The 19,894-nt window shown below is 45.9% G+C and overlaps 2 protein-coding genes and 1 non-coding gene across 3 annotated transcripts; 2 read left to right on the forward strand and 1 right to left on the reverse strand.

Moving 5' to 3' along the window:
- Nucleotides 1–602: 602 nt before the first annotated feature.
- On the reverse strand, nt 603–706 carry LOC149393867 (small nucleolar RNA R71). The gene has a single exon (XR_016299963.1). It is a non-coding gene; the product is annotated as a small nucleolar RNA R71 (small nucleolar RNA).
- A 13,697-nt stretch (nt 707–14,403) lies between these two features.
- LOC149393868 (uncharacterized) lies at nt 14,404–14,844 on the forward strand. The gene has a single exon (XM_089618197.1). The coding sequence runs from the start codon at nt 14,404–14,406 to the stop codon at nt 14,842–14,844; it is 441 nt and encodes a 146-aa protein (XP_089474323.1).
- Nucleotides 14,845–17,602: 2,758 nt separating this feature from the next.
- On the forward strand, nt 17,603–18,082 carry LOC149393869 (uncharacterized). The gene has a single exon (XM_089618198.1). The coding sequence runs from the start codon at nt 17,603–17,605 to the stop codon at nt 18,080–18,082; it is 480 nt and encodes a 159-aa protein (XP_089474324.1).
- The last annotated feature ends 1,812 nt before the right edge of the window (nt 18,083–19,894 follow it).

The raw sequence follows: 19,894 nt of genomic DNA on the forward strand, positions 1-19,894 counted from the left end.
GGGGACTTTTTACAATAGCGTCGAAAAATAATCTGCTTTGCAATTTGATTTCGTTACGCGTTTCCTAACTCTGCGTGTCATTTTCTCTATTTTGAAGGTGCATGCAGAGTGAGGGAACATCAAACCTCGTTCCACTAAATCTTGAGATCGAAAAATTCTACAAGACGAACAAAAAACAATTAAAGGAGCGAACAATGGGAGATAGAGTGAACAACGCGGCGATCGAAGAGCCAAAGAGCCTATTTCAATATCAGTTACCACCAGCTGACGCCGCGCAATCGGCAATCGCTCTCCCGGCTCTTGCGGGTAATCAGAATTTCAAGATCAAGACCGGCATAATACATATGGTCCAAGGGAATAAATTCTCTGGATCACCTGCCGAAGACCCGCAAGACCATCTGACAAACTTCGTCGAGATCGCAAACACGTTCAAGCTCCATAACGTGTCCGACGAAGCCATCCGCGTCCGTCTCTTCCGATTCTCACTACGGGACCGAGCCAAGACGTGGATCAACTCACTCCCGCCGGGCTCCATCACCTCATGGGCCGACCTGCGCATCAAATTCATCTCAAAGTTCTTCCCGTTCGAGAAGATGCACAAGAGACGCAACGAGATCCACTCGTTTGCTCAATACGATGGGGAATCCTTATTTGAAGCATGGGGGCGCTTCAAGGAGTTAGAGCGGAGGTGTCCCAATCATGGCATCCAAGGGTGGATGATGGTACAGATTTTCTATGGCGGTCTATCACCATTGTCTCGTACCCTAGTCAACACGGCCGCTGGAGGGTCGTTCTTTTAGAAGACGGAGGAGGAAGCTCACAGCATCCTCGAGGAGCTGGCTTACAACAACGATCAATGCCCGTCTAAGTGGCGCACTTGAAGAATATGCCAGTCACTCTTGACATAGAGCTGATGAAGTGATGGGAATTTTCTTAACTAAAGAAAAATTCTACACGACGCAAGCGAACGTGTCGTCAAGTAATAGAGTGCAAAAGCACGGATATCGATCCCACAAGGACTCTAGACTATTTCCGAAGCAAACTCACTAGCTTTCTTTTTCGAGTTATGGAAATGAAAAATGGGGGTTTTTGATTGTTTTGAGAACAAGATGAAATGTAAACAAGAGTGAAAACAATATTTAAACACAACTTAAAAGGAAGGGGCACGATTTCGTTATTTCATCGAGTCGATCGGTCAAGATACGATTCTAAGCTCGGGTTTAGAGTGTTAAAACTTAGTATCAATCCCTCCTATAACATTCACTAATCTCTCTCGAGTCTTTAGGAATTTAGCTATGTGTCGAACTTACACCTCTCGGTTTGGGTTCTATTAAAACACAAAACCGCATTTAGCCCGGGATTTCAATCAACTACAACTACCCCCTAGTCTTTCTATAGCTTTAGGAAGGTTAACGATGGGATGGGTCGAGCTCACTCGTTTATTACCTCTCGGTGTCTAAACTTGTCTAAGATTCACTAACTAGGTAGCTACTCTAGTTAGGGCTAACACACACCCATACCCATAGAATTTCACTCTCAACCCAACCATGAAGCACCAATCTAATCCAAATGATTGACCAACCAACTCAACTACTCAACTACATCGCACCCCAAATCTATTTAGCTACTCATAATTAAGAATAAACAAAGTAAAATTGAAATAAGTAAAAGAAACAAAACAATAAAGAAACAAGACATTGAATGCTAATCTCAACAACCAAACAAAACTTTCATTAACTCAAGCACTACTTCAATATTCCACTTAGATGAAACAATCAAATAATCACAATATTCAATGCTCAATAGATAAAAGTAGTCAACAAAAATTCAAATAGAATGCTTGAAAGCTTAAAATATATCTAACAAAGCAATAAGTAGAGCAAATAAATAAAGAACAATAAATAAAAGAGATAGAGTTAAGGGTGAACAAATGGAGGTGATGAGGATGATGGAGGTTGTCACACCTCCTTCTTCTTCTTCACTCCCAAGCTCAAGAACAAAATGAGTGTCAAACCCTAGCTTTCTCTCTCTCACTTTCTCTCTCAAGTTTTTAAAACCAAAGTAAAAGTGTGTTCTATTCTAAAACTTTTTCCCCCCTCTTTGAATAAGTATATATGAGGGTTTAGGAGAGGTTTTCGGAGCAAATGTGGACCCTTAGATGAGATCCAAAGGCCAAAAATGATTTAAAAGACGAGCTCCAAAAGTTCTGAAAAAGCAACTGGCGCGGCGCGCCACATAACAGGCGCGCCACGCCACTCGTGAATTTCTGAAGGCGCGCCGCGCCTCTCTTGCGCGTCGGCCGCTCGAGCTCTCGGTTGTAAATTTAGTCACCAGGGCGCGGCGCGCCATTCGTTAGTCGCGGCGCGCCACCCTTGAAATGTTGACTTCTTGTTGACCGTCGTTGACTTTTGCTGACTTGACTTCAAAAGGCCTTAACTTCCTCGATTAAGCTCCGATTCAGCCCGTTTTCGCACCACAGTCTTCTCTCACTCTCTTTATCCTGAAAACCTAATAAAACTACAAAATAACATAAAAAAGACTAAGAACAAGTTTCGATTATTATCTAAGAGCCATAGATAAGTGTGAATGAATCTCACTTATCAAACCCCCAAACTTGAACCGTTACTTGTCCTCATGTAACAAGACAAAAGTATATACAACACAACCACACAAAACTTAACAAAGTCACTAAGCTATACCGAAGAATAAAAGAAGTTATGCTACGCTAAACTAAAAAAAATTGAGTGTTGAAAGTGCTATGGCCTTGGTTTTGCATGAACGTCTCTCCTAGACGAAATCGACTCAAGAGTAAGAACAATCACATGTAAAGCTCAGTTAATACAAGTGTTCAACCAATTCTCGTGTGGCTTTACCTAGCTTGAGGCTTTCAGTGTAAAAGTTTTCATCGAGTCCAAGTCAAGTATCTTTGGAGTTCTTTCCACCTTTTCCTAGCATGCAAACTCAAAAAGGATATTCAATGATGCATTAGGAACACCATAAGGCTTTCACCAAACACTCTCCACTCGGTTTAGGAGAGTAAGCGCTAGTCCAAAGGTCTTTCAAGGCTTGTAACGTTAGGCTTGGGTCAAGGGTAGGATATGGAGTTTTTAAGTGACTAAACACGCTACCCTAGCGACTCATACTCACCAAAAGAGCAATATTCACAACTTTCTTTTACATACCTTTCTTCGTTAACACTAAGCTTCACAAATACCCCCAAACTTGGACTTTTCAAACTCTAGTCTAGATTATGTGCTGATTATGTGCTTGCTTGTCTAACAAGAAATGTTGCACCACGCCAAATACAAACAAAATAAAATAAAATGTAAAAGGATATATGAATATGTACATCTCTTTACTAGGCAAGATTGTGCCCCTTTTTTTCTCTTTTTTTTTGTTTTCTTCTTTTTTTTTATTAACTAGAAGAAATAAAGGAAAATAATAATTTACATGGATATAAACAAAAGCCGGCGCGACACAAATTTTGACAAGTAAAGAGAGCACACATTCTACAAGATATAACACACACGCTCAAAGAGTCACTCAAGAGTCGCTAGATCACGGGGTTCTTTGTGGGAATTTCAATTCATTGCTTAGGCTTCTTTGTGACTATCTATCAAGAGTTGATTTACGTTCGGCTTTATGTGAATAGGGTTCTAAGTGGAAGTAGAACGGGTTGGCTTTTGGCTCGATTGGCTATTCCTATGCCTTTTTCATCCTAACGCTTCACTCCTATTACCATTGAGCCTCGAGGAAGGATCAAACGGTTCTAGTGTTCCGAGATGCATTCTTGCTAAGGTTAGATTTCCAAATTTCCTAAACACTCTCTAAGGACTCGAAACGTGCAACGTGAGATGAAGATTCATCGGGTCACTAAAAGCTAAGCAAAGTCACCATAGATTTTGGTCAAGCACAAGTCTTGTAGCGCAAGAAAGATACATTGCTATTACTCCTAAGTCTCAAGACTCTACGGATCATCAACATTCATATTCCACAAGCAAACCAAGGCATTTCACACTTCCAAACACTAAAAAAAAAAAATAAAAAAAAATAATTATGAAAATAAGCTACTTAAGATCAAGTCACACAAATTATGGAAAACCTAAAAAAAAAAAAACTAGATTAAACTAAAGAAACACATAACGCAACAAACAACTTAAATTATCCAAAACAAAACATGCTACGAAAACGAAAATAAAGCAATAAAACTTAAATTATCCATGAAAAATGAGAAAAGAGAGCAAATAGAGTACCGACACGCCCCCGCAATTGGTGGAAACACCCCCCCAAACTTGAACTCGACATTGTCCTCGATGGCGCGCATTGGAGGGGGGCGGAGCTAGGTGATCACATGGCGGTGTCGCCATCATTGTCCGGCGGTGGTGGTGGTGCGCCGTAGTAGCTTTGGTATCGGTAACATGGCGGGAACGGGTCGAAGAAACCGTCGGGGAGACTTGACGATGCACCGGAGCCACTTGTGTCGGGGTAGCTTGCCGAGGCGCCTCCGGGAGTCCATTGGTTGTAGGCGTTGTAGCCGAACTCCGCCGTGGTCGAGAACCACGAGTGTTGATTCTCGACAAAGGTAGCGAGCGAGTTGTGCGCCGCACCGAGTTGATCTATGCTTCGCTCGAGTTGCCCAAATCGAGCCTCCGATTGCTCCCACCTTTGGTCTTCTACACGGCGCCGTTCCGTCTCCTCGCGCATGAATTGGGAGGCGTACTCCCATCTTTGATCGTCTTGTTGGCGCCGCTCGGCGTCTCGACGCACGAAGTCATCCTACCTTTGGTCCTCGACTTTGTACCGCTCTTGAGAAGCGACACCGAGGTTCCCCATCATAGCAAGCACTTGAGCGTATTATGGCTCATTGATGTCGGGCTCGGGCATAGGCGCTTCCGGAGCCGCGTGTCGGTAGCGGACGGGTTCCTCGGGGTCGGGAGCCATGTTGATGAAGCCTCTTCCATTCGCCTCCGCTAGCCCGGCCATTTGAGGAAGACCGTTGATGAAGGTGGAGTCAATTTTCTTCCCTTTCGGCGCCCGCTCTTCGTCGTCATATGTCTTCACATTGGCCGTCTCACACATCTCTGTGATAAGCCCGCCAAAACCGAGACCGCCGGTTGTTGAACACTTTGCCGCATCGAACATCTTTGCTCGAATTATTTTCCCGACGTTGACACTTCGTCCGGTGATGATGCAATACAAGAGCACCGCTTTGGAGATCGGGAGGCCGTGGGTGTACGTGCTTGGCATGATGTTTGAGCTTACGAAATGAGCCCAAGTCTTTGCGTACTTGCTCATGTGTGTCGTCTTGAGCTCGAGCGGTTCTCCGCTTGATTGCGCTTCCACAACGCTCCGGGGCCGCACAATGTAGCCAAGATATCGTCGAATGGAGGGTTGAGGGCTAAGTTGTGGTAGTCGTCATCGGGTATGCTAGGGAGGCCGAGATGCTCGTTGATTGCCCTCGACGTTATGCTCACTAGACTCCCACGAACCGTTACCGAAGGGCTTGTTTATTCGGTGGCCCCAAGGTTTGTGTAGAATTCGCGAACAAGGTCCATGATAGCGCGGGTCTCGATGGTCGCTAATTTTTCCCAACCGCGCTCCTCGATTTGAGCTTTTAGGTTTCCGTTGTCGGGGCTCGGCACGAATTTCCTCTCCGGGATGAAGTTCTTGTCTACAATTTTTTCCCATTTTGCTTCGGCTCCGACGATGAGCCTCGACAACGGAGTTCCACGGGCTGACGCCGCTCTCGCTCGCTTTGGTGCCATTCCTGAAAATGCAACTCGGCACGACATTAGATTCACAACGGACCACGGCGTCCGGGAAAGAGTCACGATATGGAAACATTACAAATCGACCAAACACCCAAAATTTTCAAACAAAAACTCATGCACGACACCACAAACTTACATGAAGACACTTACTATCACGAACGAGACCTAAACACAAAAAAATATCAACAAACTCTCTCTCGGACATTTTTACGAACACCTAGCGTGCATGAGATTTTCCTAAGAACACCACACTAAACTAGACTTTTGATCACCCAAACACATCTACAAACAACCTAAACACATTATTATACCAATATCCAAGATCAAAACGTGCATTAAACTCATAAAAATTCGAAATCACACTAACCTCGAAAGTTGAAATTCGGGTGAAAAAATGCCAAAAAGAGTTGAAATCAACGATGAAATCCGAAGAAAATGCCCAAATGATGATGTTGGATGCAAGATTTTGAAGAAATTTTGTGTTTGGAATGAGAAATTTTCGAGCAAAAATGTGTATGGGTCGGAGAGGAAGGGAGAGAGTTTGTGAAAATTTGAAAATAGGGTGTTTTGAGCCAATTCCGGGCTATTAACACGAGTAGGCGCGCCGCGCCAATGCCCAGAAATGAGAAGGCGCGCCGCGCCTACCAGCGCGCCTCAACGCGCTGGCTCTCGGGAACTTTTTTTCCACTAGCGCGCGGCGCGTCATGGTCATGGCGCGGCACGTCATGGTCATGGCGCGGCGCGCCCTGTCTTGAATTTTTTTTATATATAAAAGAAAATAAAGACAACGAAAGAATCGTGGGTTGCCTCCCACAAGCGCTTAATTTAACGTCTAGAGCTCGACGGGGTACCGATTTGTCGTTCATTGTTCCGGGGCGAGGAGAGTGACTACCCGCTCACTCTCGAATACTCCGTCGTAGTATGGCTTCACTCGTTGTCCATTCACTTTGAAGGTCGACCCATTGGCTGCCTTGAGTTCCACCGAGCCGTATGGGAATACTTGAACGACTTCGAACGGGCCGGACCACCGAGACTTCAATTTCCCGGGAAAAAGTTTCAACCGAGAGTTGAAGAGAAGAACTCTTTGGCCCACTACAAACTCCTTTCGCACGAGATGCTTGTCGTGCCATGCTTTAGTCTTCTCTTTGTAGATTTTAGCATTCTCGTAGGCGTCGGTCCTTAGCTCGTCAAGCGCGTTGAGATGAAGAAGTCTTTGTTGCCCCGCCGCTTGGTAGTCAAAATTGAGCTTTTCCATTGCCCCCAAAGCCTTATGCTCAAGTTCCACGGGTAAGTGACAAGCTTTCCCGTAAACAAGTCGATATGGGGACATACCTAAGGGCGTCTTGAACGCGGTTCGGTAGGCCCAAAGAGCATCGTGGAGCTTGTTGGACCAATCCTTCAAGGAACTTCCAACCGTCTTCTCGAGAATTTGCTTAATTTCTCGATTCGAGACTTCCGCTTGGTCGTTGGCTTGAGGATGATAAGCCAATGCCTTTCGATGAGTCACGCTATACTTGGCGAGAAGTGCTTCGAATTGACGGTTACAAAAGTGAGATCCACAGTCACTTATAATGGCCCGAGGAGTACCGAAACGAGAGAAAATGTTCTTCTTGAGAAAGTTTAGGACCGCTTTACCGTCACTCATCGGAGTCGCCTTAGCTTCAACCCACTTTGTCACATAATCCACCGCGAGGAGGATATACTTGTTGTTGTAAGACGATGGGAACGGTCCCATGAAATCGATTCCCCACACATCAAACGGTTCGATCTCTTGAACATTTGTTAATGGCATCTCGTTTCGGTTGGAGATGTTTCCCGTCCGTTGACATCAATCGCACGACATAATGAACTCTCGGCAATCCTTGAAGATCGACGGCCAATAAAAACCGCTTTGGAGAATCTTAGCCGCGGTGCGTGTCGGGCCGAAGTGCCCTCCACATTCCAACTTGTGGCAATGCCTCATCACCGAGTCCATCTCATCTTCCGGAACACACCGATGAATGATTTGATCCGCACATTGCCGATAGAGAATCGGCTCTTCCCAATAGTATCTTCGTACATCCGAGAGAAACTTCTTCTTTTGGTACGACTTGAGGTCTTCCGGAATTACCTCGCCGACTAAATAGTTGACATAATCGGCATACCATGGTAATGCGGCTCCTTGAACCGCCATGAGCTTCTCATCGGGGAATAAGTCGTCAATGGGCTTGGCACGATCGTGGACGTGCTCAAAGGTCTCGAGACGAGAGAGATGATCGGCTACCAAGTTCTCCGTTCCTTTCTTGTCCTTGATATCCACATCAAATTCTTGAAGCAAGAAAACCCACCGAATAAGCCGAGGCTTGGCATCTTTCTTCATCATTAAATATCGTATCGCGGCGTGATCGGTGTAGACTACCACCTTGTTTTCGATGACGTACGGCCGGAACTTGTCGAAGGCAAACACCACAGCTAAAAGCTCCTTCTCGGTGGTGGTGTAGTTGAGTTGAGCTTCGTTGAGGGTTCGGCTTGCGTAGTAGATGGTGTGGAAGATCTTGTCCTTCCTTTGACCGAGAACCGCTCCAACCGCGAAGTCACTCGCGTCACACATCAACTCAAAAGGCAAGTCCCAATCCGGGGCGGTGATGATCGGGGCGGTGCTTAACATATTCTTTAGAGTGTTGAAGGCTTCTAAACACTCCAAAGTGAAGACAAACTTCACGTCCTTCTCGAGCAAGCCACAAAGAGGCTTAGTGATCTTTGAAAAATCTTTGATGAAGCGCCTATAGAAACCCGCATGGCCGAGAAAGCTTCGCACTCCCTTCACCGATATTGGAGGAGGTAACTTAGAAATCGTCTCTATCTTGGCTCGATCAACCTCCAATCCTTGTGCCGAGATTCGATGACCTAACACAATGCCTTTTTTCACCATAAAGTGACACTTCTCCCAATTTAGCACAAGATTTGTCTCAACACACCTCGCAAGCACCATGGACAAATGTTCAAGGCATTGGTCAAAGTCGGAACCAAACACAGAGAAATCGTCCATGAATACCTCGATGGTACGCTCCACCATGTCGGAGAAGATAACCATCATGCATCGTTGGAAAGTCGCCGGTGCATTGCATAGTCCAAATGGCATTCTCCGGAAAGCAAATGTGCCATATGGACACGTGAAAGTGGTCTTCTCTTGATCTTCGGGGTCGATGGCGATTTGATTGTACCCGGAGTAGCCGTCAAGGAAGCAATAGTAGTTGTGGCCGGCGAGACGGTCGAGCATTTGGTCGATGAAAGGCAACGGGAAGTGGTCCTTCCGGGTCGCATTGTTGAGCTTGCGATAATCCATGCAAATGCGGTGACCGGTCACCGTCCGAGTCGGAATGAGTTCGTTGTTGGAGTTCTTCACCACCATTATGCCTCCTTTCTTTGGTACACATTGAACCGGACTCACCCAAGGGCTATCGGAGATGGCGTAGATGACTCCCGCGTCAAGCCACTTTAAAATTTCCTTCCTCACCACTTCTTTCATCACCGGGTTAAGTCGCTGTTGATGCTTGACCGAGGGGCGGTGACCGTCTTCCATGTGGATTCGGTGCGTGCAATAGGATGAACTAATGCCCTTGATGTCGGACAATGTCCATCCTATAGCGGTCTTGTGATTTTGCAACACCTCCAAAAGTTTATTTTCCTCCATCTTGCTCAAGTGCGCGGAAATGATCACCGGGAGTGTAGACTCGTCTCCTAAGTAGGAGTATCGGAGATGTGATGGTAACTCCTTGAGCTCGAGCTCGGGTGCCTTCTCGATTGACGGAAGGACTCGTGGTGGTCTCTCCCCCAAACTCTCAAAGTACTTCTTCCGGTTAGGCTCAAAGCTATCCATGTACTTTGCCTCATCTAAAGCTTCACATTTCAACAAGTCATTAGAAAAATCCATTGAGTTTAGAAGGCATACCTCTAGTGAATCGGTGGATTGGTGAGCGTAGTCGTTGATGATGCAGTTACACATGTCGATGCGGAACACATCGTCGCTAGCTCGCGGGTATTTCACCGAGTTGAAGACGTTTAAATGAGCTTCTTCGCCATTGACCCGCAACTTCAATTCTCCTTTTTGCACATCGATGAGCGCACCGGCGGTCGCTAAGAAAGGTCTCCCCAAAATGATCGGAGTGTTCCGATCCTCCTCCATGTCGAGCACAACAAAGTCCGCCGGGAGAATGAATTTATCCACCTTAACGAGTACGTCCCCAATCACTCCCCGCGGATACTTGATCGACCGGTACGCCATTTGAAGCGTGATGCGGGTCGGTGCGATTCCCCCGATTCCAAGCTTGACGAAGACCGAGTACGGCATCAAATTGATGCTAGCTCCCAAGTCACGAAGCGCTCTCCCAAGATTCGAGCCTCCAATATCACAAGGGACGGTGAAACTCCCCGGATCTTTCAACTTCTTGGGTAGCCTCCGTTGGATAATCGCACTACACTCCTCGGTGAGAGCGATAGTGTTGCACTCTTCGCTTATCCGTCTCTTGTGGGTAATGATTTCCTTTAAGAACTTCGCATACTTTGGTATTTGCTCTATCGCTTCGGCAAATGGTATGTTGATTTCGAGTTTCTTGAAGATATCAAGAAACTTACCAAATTGCTTGTCGAGCTCGTTCTTCTTGAGGCGTTGAGGAAAGGGACTTGAACGGGCACCTTGGTACTTGGTGGAGCGATCAGAAGTCTTGTCGGTGAAACTTGATCCGTCGGTGATGACTCGTCCACGTGTGTCTTTCCTCTCTTCTTCTCTTGACTCTCGTTCGAGTCGTTGGTCACATTACCACTTCTCAATGTAATGGCGTTACATTGTGGTCGAGGGTTGACGTCGGTGTTGCTTGGGAGGGAACCTTGCGGTCTCTCGCTCATGGCTTTAGTGAAGTGACCCATTTGAACTTCAAGAGTTCTTATTTGAGCCGAGTTGCTTTTGAGGGCCGCTTCTTGGCGTTCGAGTGCGGCCGTGGTGTTCGTCATGAACTTGGTGTTTTCAATTGCCATTTGGGCAATTAATTCTTCAAGATTCGGTCTCTTGTCTTGAGGAGGCGGATTATTCCGGTATTGTGAGCTCCCATGGTGTTGTTGATGGTGTTGTTGAGGCGGTGGGTGTTGATGTTGTTGATGATGTGGTGGGAGGTATGGTTGTTGGTGTTGAGGTGGAGCCGGTTGCATTGCCACTTGGTCTTGAGGATTTCTCCATGAGAAGTTTGGATGATTGTTCCTCGCTCCCGTGTAATAATTCCCCGAGTTTTGGTACGTGGGACGATTGTTGTGGTTTCCCATAAACTTAGACTCCTCTATCTCGCCACATTCGTCCGTCGGGTGAGGACCCGCACACAAACCACACTTGTGGTGAGATGTCCCCACCGCCTTCACCGCTTCTTTACCGTGGACGGTCTTTGCGAGTTTGGCTACCTCAATTGTCAACGATTTGAGGAGCTCCATCTCCGGAGTTATCGGCTCTCTCACGGCAATTCTCCTCTCGACCGGGCATTGATCGTTCACTTGGGCCATCTTCTCGAGTAGTGCAAATGCGTCGGTGGTGGTGTTGTCGAGAAGTGAGCCTCCCGATGCGGTGTTGACTCGGTCTTGAGTCGAGGCCATAAGCCCGCTATAGAAGATTTGTAGTTGCACCCACTCCGCTATACCGTGGCCCGGACACTTCCGAATCATGTCCTTGAAGCGAGCCCACGCTTCGTAAATGGACTCTCCATCGAATTGTCCAAAGTTATGGATTTCATTTCTCCTCCGGGTCATCTTCTCAAAAGTGAAGAATCGTGAGATGAACTTCGAGCATAAGTCATCCCATGTGGTGATTGAACCCGGAGCAAGAGAGGATAACCACCCATGTGCGCGGTCTCGGATGGAGAACGGGAAAAGTCGGAGACACACGGGTTCCTTGGACAAATGAGGGAGGTTGAATGTGTTGCAAATCTGCAAGAAATTGTTGATGTGGTCTTGTGGATCTTCGGAGGGGGAACCGGCGAATTCATTGTTTTGCACCATGTGAATGATCGAGGTTTTAATCTTGAAATTCGGGTTCCCTTCCATCTCCGGAATTCGTATCGCCGATTGATGCTCGTCAAAAGTGGGTTGACCATAGTCAAGTATGGTCCTTCGTTCTTCCACTTGTTCTCCGTTTCGATGAGCACGATGTTGTGCTTCATTGTCTCCTTCCATGGCGACTTGCCTTGCCTCCGCTCGGTTCCGTCGGCAAGTCCGTTCGATCTCGTGATTGATAGGAATTAGCGGAGGGTTACGTCGTCACATGCACCTTTAAAACATAAGAGGCACACAATAAGCACAATAATAACAAGCAAACCCAAAAATTAAACTAGATAATTCAATCGAAAATAGAACCGTAGTCCCCGGCAACGGCGCCAAAAACTTGATGGGAATTTTCTTAACTAAAGAAAAATTCTACACGACGCAAGCGAACGTGTCGTCAAGTAATAGAGTGCAAAAGCACGGATATCGATCCCACAAGGACTCTAGACTATTTCCGAAGCAAACTCACTAGCTTTCTTTTTCGAGTTATGGAAATGAAAAATGGGGGGTTTTTGATTGTTTTGAGAACAAGATGAAATGTAAACAAGAGTGAAAACAATATTTAAACACAAGTTAAAAGGAAGGGGCACGATTTCGTTATTTCATCGAGTCGGTCGGTCAAGATACGATTCTAAGCTCGGGTTTAGAGTGTTAAAACTTAGTCTCAATCCCTCCTATAACATTCACTAATCTCTCTCGAGTCTTTAGGAATCTAGCTATGTGTCGAACTTACACCTCTCGGTTTGGGTTCTATTAAAACACAAAACCGCATTTAGCCCGGGATTTCAATCAACTACAACTACCCCCTAGTCTTTCTATAGCTCTAAGAAGGTTAACGATGGGATGGGTCGAGCTCACTCGTTTATTACCTCTCGGTGTCTAAACTTGTCTAAGATTCACTAACTAGGTAGCTACTCTAGTTAGCGCTAACACACACCCATACCCATAGAATTTCACTCTCAACCCAACCATGAAGCACCAATCTAATCCAAATGATTTACCAACCAACTCAACTACATCGCACCCCAAATCTATTTAGCTACTCATAATTAAGAATAAACAAAGTAAAATTGAAAAAAGTAAAAGAAACAAAACAATAAAGAAACAAGACATTGAATGCTAATCTCAACAACCAAACAAAACTTTCAATAACTCAAGCACTACTTCAATATTCCACTTAGATGAAACAATAAAGTAATCACAATATTCAATGCTCAATAGATCAAAGTAGTCAACAAAAACTCAAATAGAATGCTTGGAAGCTTAAAATATATCTAACAAAGCAATAAGTAGAGCAAATAAATAAAGAACAATAAATAAAAGAGATAGAGTTAAAGGTGAACAAATGGAGGTGATGAGGATGATGGAGGTTGTCACTTCTCCTTCTTCTTCTTCACTCGTGAATTTCTGAAGACGCCACTCATGAATTTCTGAAGGCGCGCCGCGCCTCTCTTGCGTGTCGGCCGCTCGAGCTCTCGGTTGTAAATTTAGTCACCAGGGCGCGGCGCGCCACCCTTGAAATGTTGACTTCTTGTTGACCGTCGTTGACTTTTGCTGACTTGACTTCAAAAGGCCATAACTTCCTCGATTAAGCTCCGATTCAGCCCGTTTTTGCACCACAGTCTTCTCTCACTCTCTTTATCCTGAAAACCTAATAAAACTACAAAATAACATCAAAAACACTAAGAACAAGTTTCGATTCTTATCTAAGAGCCATAGATAAGTGTGAATGAATCTCACTTATCATGAAGGCACTGGCGGCACAGGTGGCGGATCTCACAAAGTTAGTCCAGGGACAGAAGGCCTCTGTCCAAGCCATACACACCCCGGAGGTCTGTTTTTGGTGCAACGGGCAGCACAATAGCGACAAGTGCATTTATGGGGATAACGGCCAACATGCCAACTTCATCAACAACAGGCCGCCCCAGCACAATTACAATCAAGGCCCAAGGAATAAGTACCAAAATGGGGGATGGAGAGGTCCCAAAAACAACATGCCGATGCAACCCGCGCCTCAAGCCCAGCCTCGACCACCACAGAATCAGTCCCAACCACCGCCATACCAAGCCCCTCCATTCCGGGCGTATAAGTGCGACACCAACCTAGAGGAGCTCATCGCCAACCTGGCTACGTCAACAACCGCCTTCACTAATTCCACCACAGAGTTCATGCACGAAACGAAGACGTCTCTCTCGAACCAATCGGCTCATATCCGAAATCTCGAGACCCAAATGGGGCAACTATCGACCGTGGTAAATTCGCGACCTCAGGGAACGCTGCCGAGAAACACTGACATCAACCCCAGGTCACAAGTCAACGCTATTACACTCAGAAGCGGATGAGTGATCGACAACTCTGACAAAAAAACGAGAAAATGGAGAAAGACAAGCCCTCAACATCTATGAACCGAGCCACGCCACCTCCGGCGAGTGCCCCAGTACCAACAAGCTCACCAAAGCTGCCATTTCCTCAAAGACAGAAAGAAGAGAAACTCGACCACCAGTTCAGCAAATTCCTCGAGGTATTCAAGCAGCTTTAGATAAACATCCCGTTTGTTGACGCTATTGAGCAAATGCCAACATACGCCAAGTTTCTGAAGGACATCCTCTCGAAAAAGAGGAAGATAGAGGACTGCAGCACGATCACCCTCACCGAAGAGTGCTATGCCATCATTCATAGGAAGTTGCCGGTGAAGATGAAGGATCCAGGAAGCTTTACCATCCCGTGTGCTATCGGGAACACGTTCTTTGAGCGAGCACTATGCGACCTGGGAGCGTGCATCAACCTGATGCCATACTCTATCTTCAAGAAGCTCGGCATCAGAGGGGTGAAGCCGACCCGAATCGCGCTCCAAATAGCAGACAGGTCCATCATATACCCGCGAGGAGTGATCGAGGACCTCTTGGTCAAAGTCGACAAGTTTATCTTCCCCGCCGACTTCGTGGTGCTCGACATGGAGGAAGACCGCGACATCCCAATCATCCTAGGGCAGCCATTCCTAACCACAGGATGAGCTCTCATCGATGTCTAGAAAGGAGAGCTAAAGCTGAGGGTGCAAGATGATGAAGTGATGTTCAACGTGTTCAACGCCATAAAGTACCCGAGGGCGAGCGACGACGTCTACCGGATCGATGTGTGTAACTCCATCATCGCCAACTTCTGTCACTGATCCGAGGAACCGCTTGAGGTAAGTTTGCTAAACTCTATCGATTTCACTAACGAGTTTGATGAATGTGAAGCTTTAGAGAACATGGAGTACATGAATGCAGCCATGCCGTATCGACGTAACTCAATCGAGAGTTTGGGGGAGAGCCAACCTCGAGTGCTTCCGTCCATTCAACAGCCCCAAAGCTCGAGTTGAAAGAATTACCAGCACATCTCCGCTACGCCTACTTAGGCGCAGAATCAACCCTTGCGATGATCATCTCGAATCACCTCACCAAGGGAGAAGAAGAAAAGCTGCTCGTGGTGCTACGCAAGCACAAGGGAGCGATCAGGTGGACACTCTCGGGCATCAAAGGGATCAGCCATTCCTATTACGTTCATCGTATACTCTTGGAGGACGGACATCATCCCTCGGTGGAGCACCAAAGACGCCTAAATCCGGCGATGAAGGAGGTCGTGAGGAAGGAGATCCTGAAGTGGCTCGATATCAGGGTCATTTACCCGATCTCCGACAGTGCATGGGTAAGTCCGGTGCAATGAGTTTCGAAGAAAGGAGGAATGAGGGTGGTAAGAAACGAAAATAACGAGCTCATTTCCACTCGGACGGTGATCGAGTACAGAATTTGCATGGACTACCGAAAGCTCAACAACGCCACACGCAAAGACCACTTCCCACTCCCTTTCATCGACCAGATGCTCGACCGTCTCGCAAGTCACAGGTATTATTGCTTCCTTGATTGTTATTCCGGTTATAACCAGATCACTATTGCACCGGAAGATCAAGAGAAGACCACCTTTACATGCCTTTATGGCACTTTTGCCTTCAAAAGAATGTCGTTTGGGCTATGTAACGCATCAGCCACGTTCCAAAGATGCATGATGGTCATCTTCTCCGACATGGTGGAGAAGACAATTGAGGTTTTTATGGACGATTTTTCTGTATTTGGCCCTACATTTGATCAATGTTTGGAGAATCTGTCTCAGGTGCTCAACATGTGTCAAGAAACGAAACTCGTGCTAAACTGGGAGAATGCCATTTCATGGTACAAGAAGGCATTGTGCTAGGCCACAGAGTCTCGAAGGAGGGATTAGAGGTGGACCGGGCGAAAATTTCCAAAATAGAGAAGCTACCACCGCCAACCTTGGTCAAGGGAGTGAGAAGTTTCTTGGGGCACGCCGGCTTCTATAGGCGCTTCATCAAGGACTTCTCCAAAATTACGAAGCCATTATGCGGACTACTCGAGAAAGACGCCAAGTTCTCCTTCTCCACCGAGTGCTTAGAGGCCTTCAACTCCCTCAAGCAGGGACTCAGTACCGCCCCGATCATCATCGCCCCAGACTGGAGTCTTCCGTTCGATATCATAAGTGACGCCAGCGACCACGCGGTGGGTGCAGTCCTTGGGCAGCGATAAAGATAAGGCTTTTCACGCTATTTACTATGCGAACCGGACCCTTAACGAAGCCCAAGTGAACTACACGACGACGGAGAATGAGCTTCTCGTAGTGGTGTTCGCCGTTGACAAGTTCAGACCCTACATCATCGGCAACAAGGTGATCGTCTACACCGACAACGCAGCCACACGATACCTTATAGAAAAGAAGGAAGCCAAACCACGCCTAATCCGTTGGGTCCTTCTGCTCCAAGAATTCAACATTGAGGTCAAGGACAAGAAGGGCACAGAGAATCTAGTAGCCGACCACTTGTCAACACTAGAGACGCTCGAGAACGTTCCGGACAAGACGGTACTCATCAACGACAACTTCCCCGACGAGAAGCTCTTGGCCGTCCATCCAGCCGTCCTCCATTAGTATGCCGACATCATGAATTACCTCGTAGGCAAAGTGATGCCTAGTGACTTCAAGACGTACCAGAAGCGAAAATTTCTTTCGGAGGTCCAGAGGTATTACTGGGATGAGCCGATTCTCTATCGGCATTGTGCAGATCTGATCGTGAGGAGGTGTGTTCCTAAGGACGAGATGGAGTCAGTCCTATGACATTACCACAGCCTCGAGTGCGGAGGTCACTTCGGTCTGTACCGCACGACAGCGAAAGTTCTTCAAAGCGGCTTCTATTGGCCGACGCTCTTCAATGATAGCCGTGACTTCATCATTGCCTATGACCGATGTCAACGAACATGTAATATTTCTAATTGGAATGAGATGCCACTCACTAACATCTTGGAAATAGAACCGTTCGACGACTGGGGAATAGATTTCATGGGCCCATTTCAGTCCTCCTATGGAAACAAGTACATTCTCCTGGCTGTGGATTACGTATCCAAGTGGGTTGAGGCCAAAGCTACTCCGTCAAGTGATGGGAATGTGGTCTTGAAGTTCTTGAAGACCATCTTTACCCAATTCGGCACACCACGAGCCATCATCAGCGTCGGGGGAGCATACTTTTGCAACTGATAGTTCTACGCACTCCTCGCCAAATACAACGTCACACACCGGAAGACATTGGCGTACCACCCTCAAGCCAACGGTCAAGCGGAGGTCTCTAATCGGGAAATCAAGAAAATCCTGGAAAAGACGGTAGGAAGTTCTCTGAAAGATTGGGCTGCCAAGCTCGACGATCACTGTGGGCCTACCGCACAGCTTATAAGATGCCAATTAGTATGTCCCCGTACCACCTCATGTACGGGAAAGCATGCCATTTGTCAGTTGAGCTAGAGCACCGGGCGCTTTGGGCGATGAAGAAGCTCAACTTTGACTACAAAGCTTCGGGCCAACAGAGACTTCTTCAGCTGAACGCCCTTGACGAACTCCGTCGAGAAGCGTACGGGAATGCCAAAATCTACAAGGAGAAGACCAAAGCGTGGCATGACAAGCACATCGTCAGGAAGGACCTCAATCCGGGCCAGAAGGTAGTCCTCTATAATTCCATGTTAAAGTTTTTCAACGTGAAGCTAAAGTCGCGATGGTCGGGCCCGTTCGAAGTTGTGAGTGTATATCCACATGGGTGGGTGGAACTGGCGAACAAGCAGGGAGAACGCTTCAAAGTCACCGGTCAAAGGGTGAAGCCATACTTTGGTGGCATGTTCGAGAGTGAGAAAGCGGTGACCTTCATCACCTCCATTTCGTGAAAAGAAGACATATACCGTCAAGCTATTGACTAGGGGTGAAACTGGATCGGTTCGGTTCGGTTTTTGACATTTTTAGTATCCGAATCCGAATTTTCGGTTTTTAAAAACTCGGTCCAGTATCCGGTCCAATTTAGTCTAAAACCGAAATTCGGTTATCCGAATATTCGGTTATCCGGTGTCTTAAATCCAGTATCCAGTCCAGTATCCAATTTTTAAAATTCGGTTATCCAGTTTGTAAAATTTCAGATCCAGTTTTATAAAATGGATATCCAATTTCTAAAATCCAAATCCGGTTTGTAAAAATTCAAAAAACGAGTTCAAACGACTCTTATAAAGCTCTAAAATGACAATACATAATCTAAAACTGAGTAAAAAAATAAAATTCAAAAGGACACTCGTCTCCAACTACCTGCACATGTAAATATCATAATGTAAAATTAAATTACTACCCTAATGATCATAATAAACCATACAACAATTGAATTTGTATGTTACCTTTATAGATCACATAATCAAGTTATAGTAACAGTAGGAGTTGATATATGAGAAGTTTGTTCTTCTATGACAACTTGACCATCATGTGTTAATAATAGTGACATAAATTTGTTTTAATATATATTTATTTTTAATTAAAAAAAATCGGTTAAATATCCGATATCCAGATTTTCCCAAAATCAAATCCGATATCCGGTCCAGTTTTGTAAACCGGATCGGTTATCCGAATCCGAATTTCGGTTAGCTGACGTGGCTCCAAATTTCGGTTTCGGTTCGATTTGGATATCAGTTTTATCCGATTTTCGGTTCGGTTTTGTACAACCCTACTATTGACATTAACTAAAGCGCTAATCGGGAGGACCTCCCAACTTTCTTTCGTTGTATCTTAATTTTTCATTTGCTTGAACTCGATATTTTATTTGCTTTGTTAGGTTTCTTGTTTCTAAAAAAATGCATATCGTGCGCCGTAGGGAACCCTTTGCGCGGCGCGCGGACGTAACCTTCGGCAATTTTCATTCACAGAGTCATATGCGCGGAGCGCGTGTAAGCCAAAGTTTGGTCCGCGCGCCGCGAGGTCAACATGTGCGCGGCGTGATGACAACATGAGTCCACGTGCCGCGGGATCCCATACACGTGGCGCGCAAAATGAAGTTTTTACACGAAAAGTTACAGAGTCTTATGCGCGATTGTCAAGATTCTGGTCCACGCGGTGCGTAGAACAAGGCGCGCGGCGTGCGGACCTGTGTAAGTTGTTTTAAATTGGCTTTCAAGGTGAGTTTCTTTCATTATTTTCTTTCTCTTCTCCGATTTCTCCAGAACCCTAACCCCTTTTTCACAAAAATTCGATCCCAATCATCATCATAAAAACACGGTCTTTGATCATCACACTTCTTGCACTCATTTCCTCTACTTTAATTCGTGTGAGTTGTGCTTGTTTTTGGTGTTTTTCATCTCTTCAACCTCTCCATCCCCACCACATCAAGGTATGGCTTTCTAACTCAAATTTTATTCTTGTATGGTGATGATTTAGTGATATTACGAGTGTATTCTAGAAGGTTGGCTTAAGGAATGGTTTAATACTCTTCATGACTCAAGTTTACATAAAAAATTTGCATGCACCCTAGGTGTTCGATGAAATACCCGAAAGAACGTACAAAGGAAAAAAGCGAAATATTTGCGTATGCTTACGGGTTAATAACTACGAGGTTTAGTTGTGTATATGTTTGGGGGTAGAAAGGGGTTTAATAGACTCTCATCATAATATCTTCGACTCATTTTGTGTTGTGTTTTGTAGATGCAATGTGCTTCGACATCGAG

The sequence above is a fragment of the Urtica dioica genome, chromosome 6 (assembly GCF_054948205.1).
Source record: "Urtica dioica subsp. dioica isolate 48M chromosome 6, U.dioica_male_clone48M_v1_H2, whole genome shotgun sequence".
NCBI classification, from domain to species: Eukaryota; Viridiplantae; Streptophyta; class Magnoliopsida; order Rosales; family Urticaceae; genus Urtica; species Urtica dioica.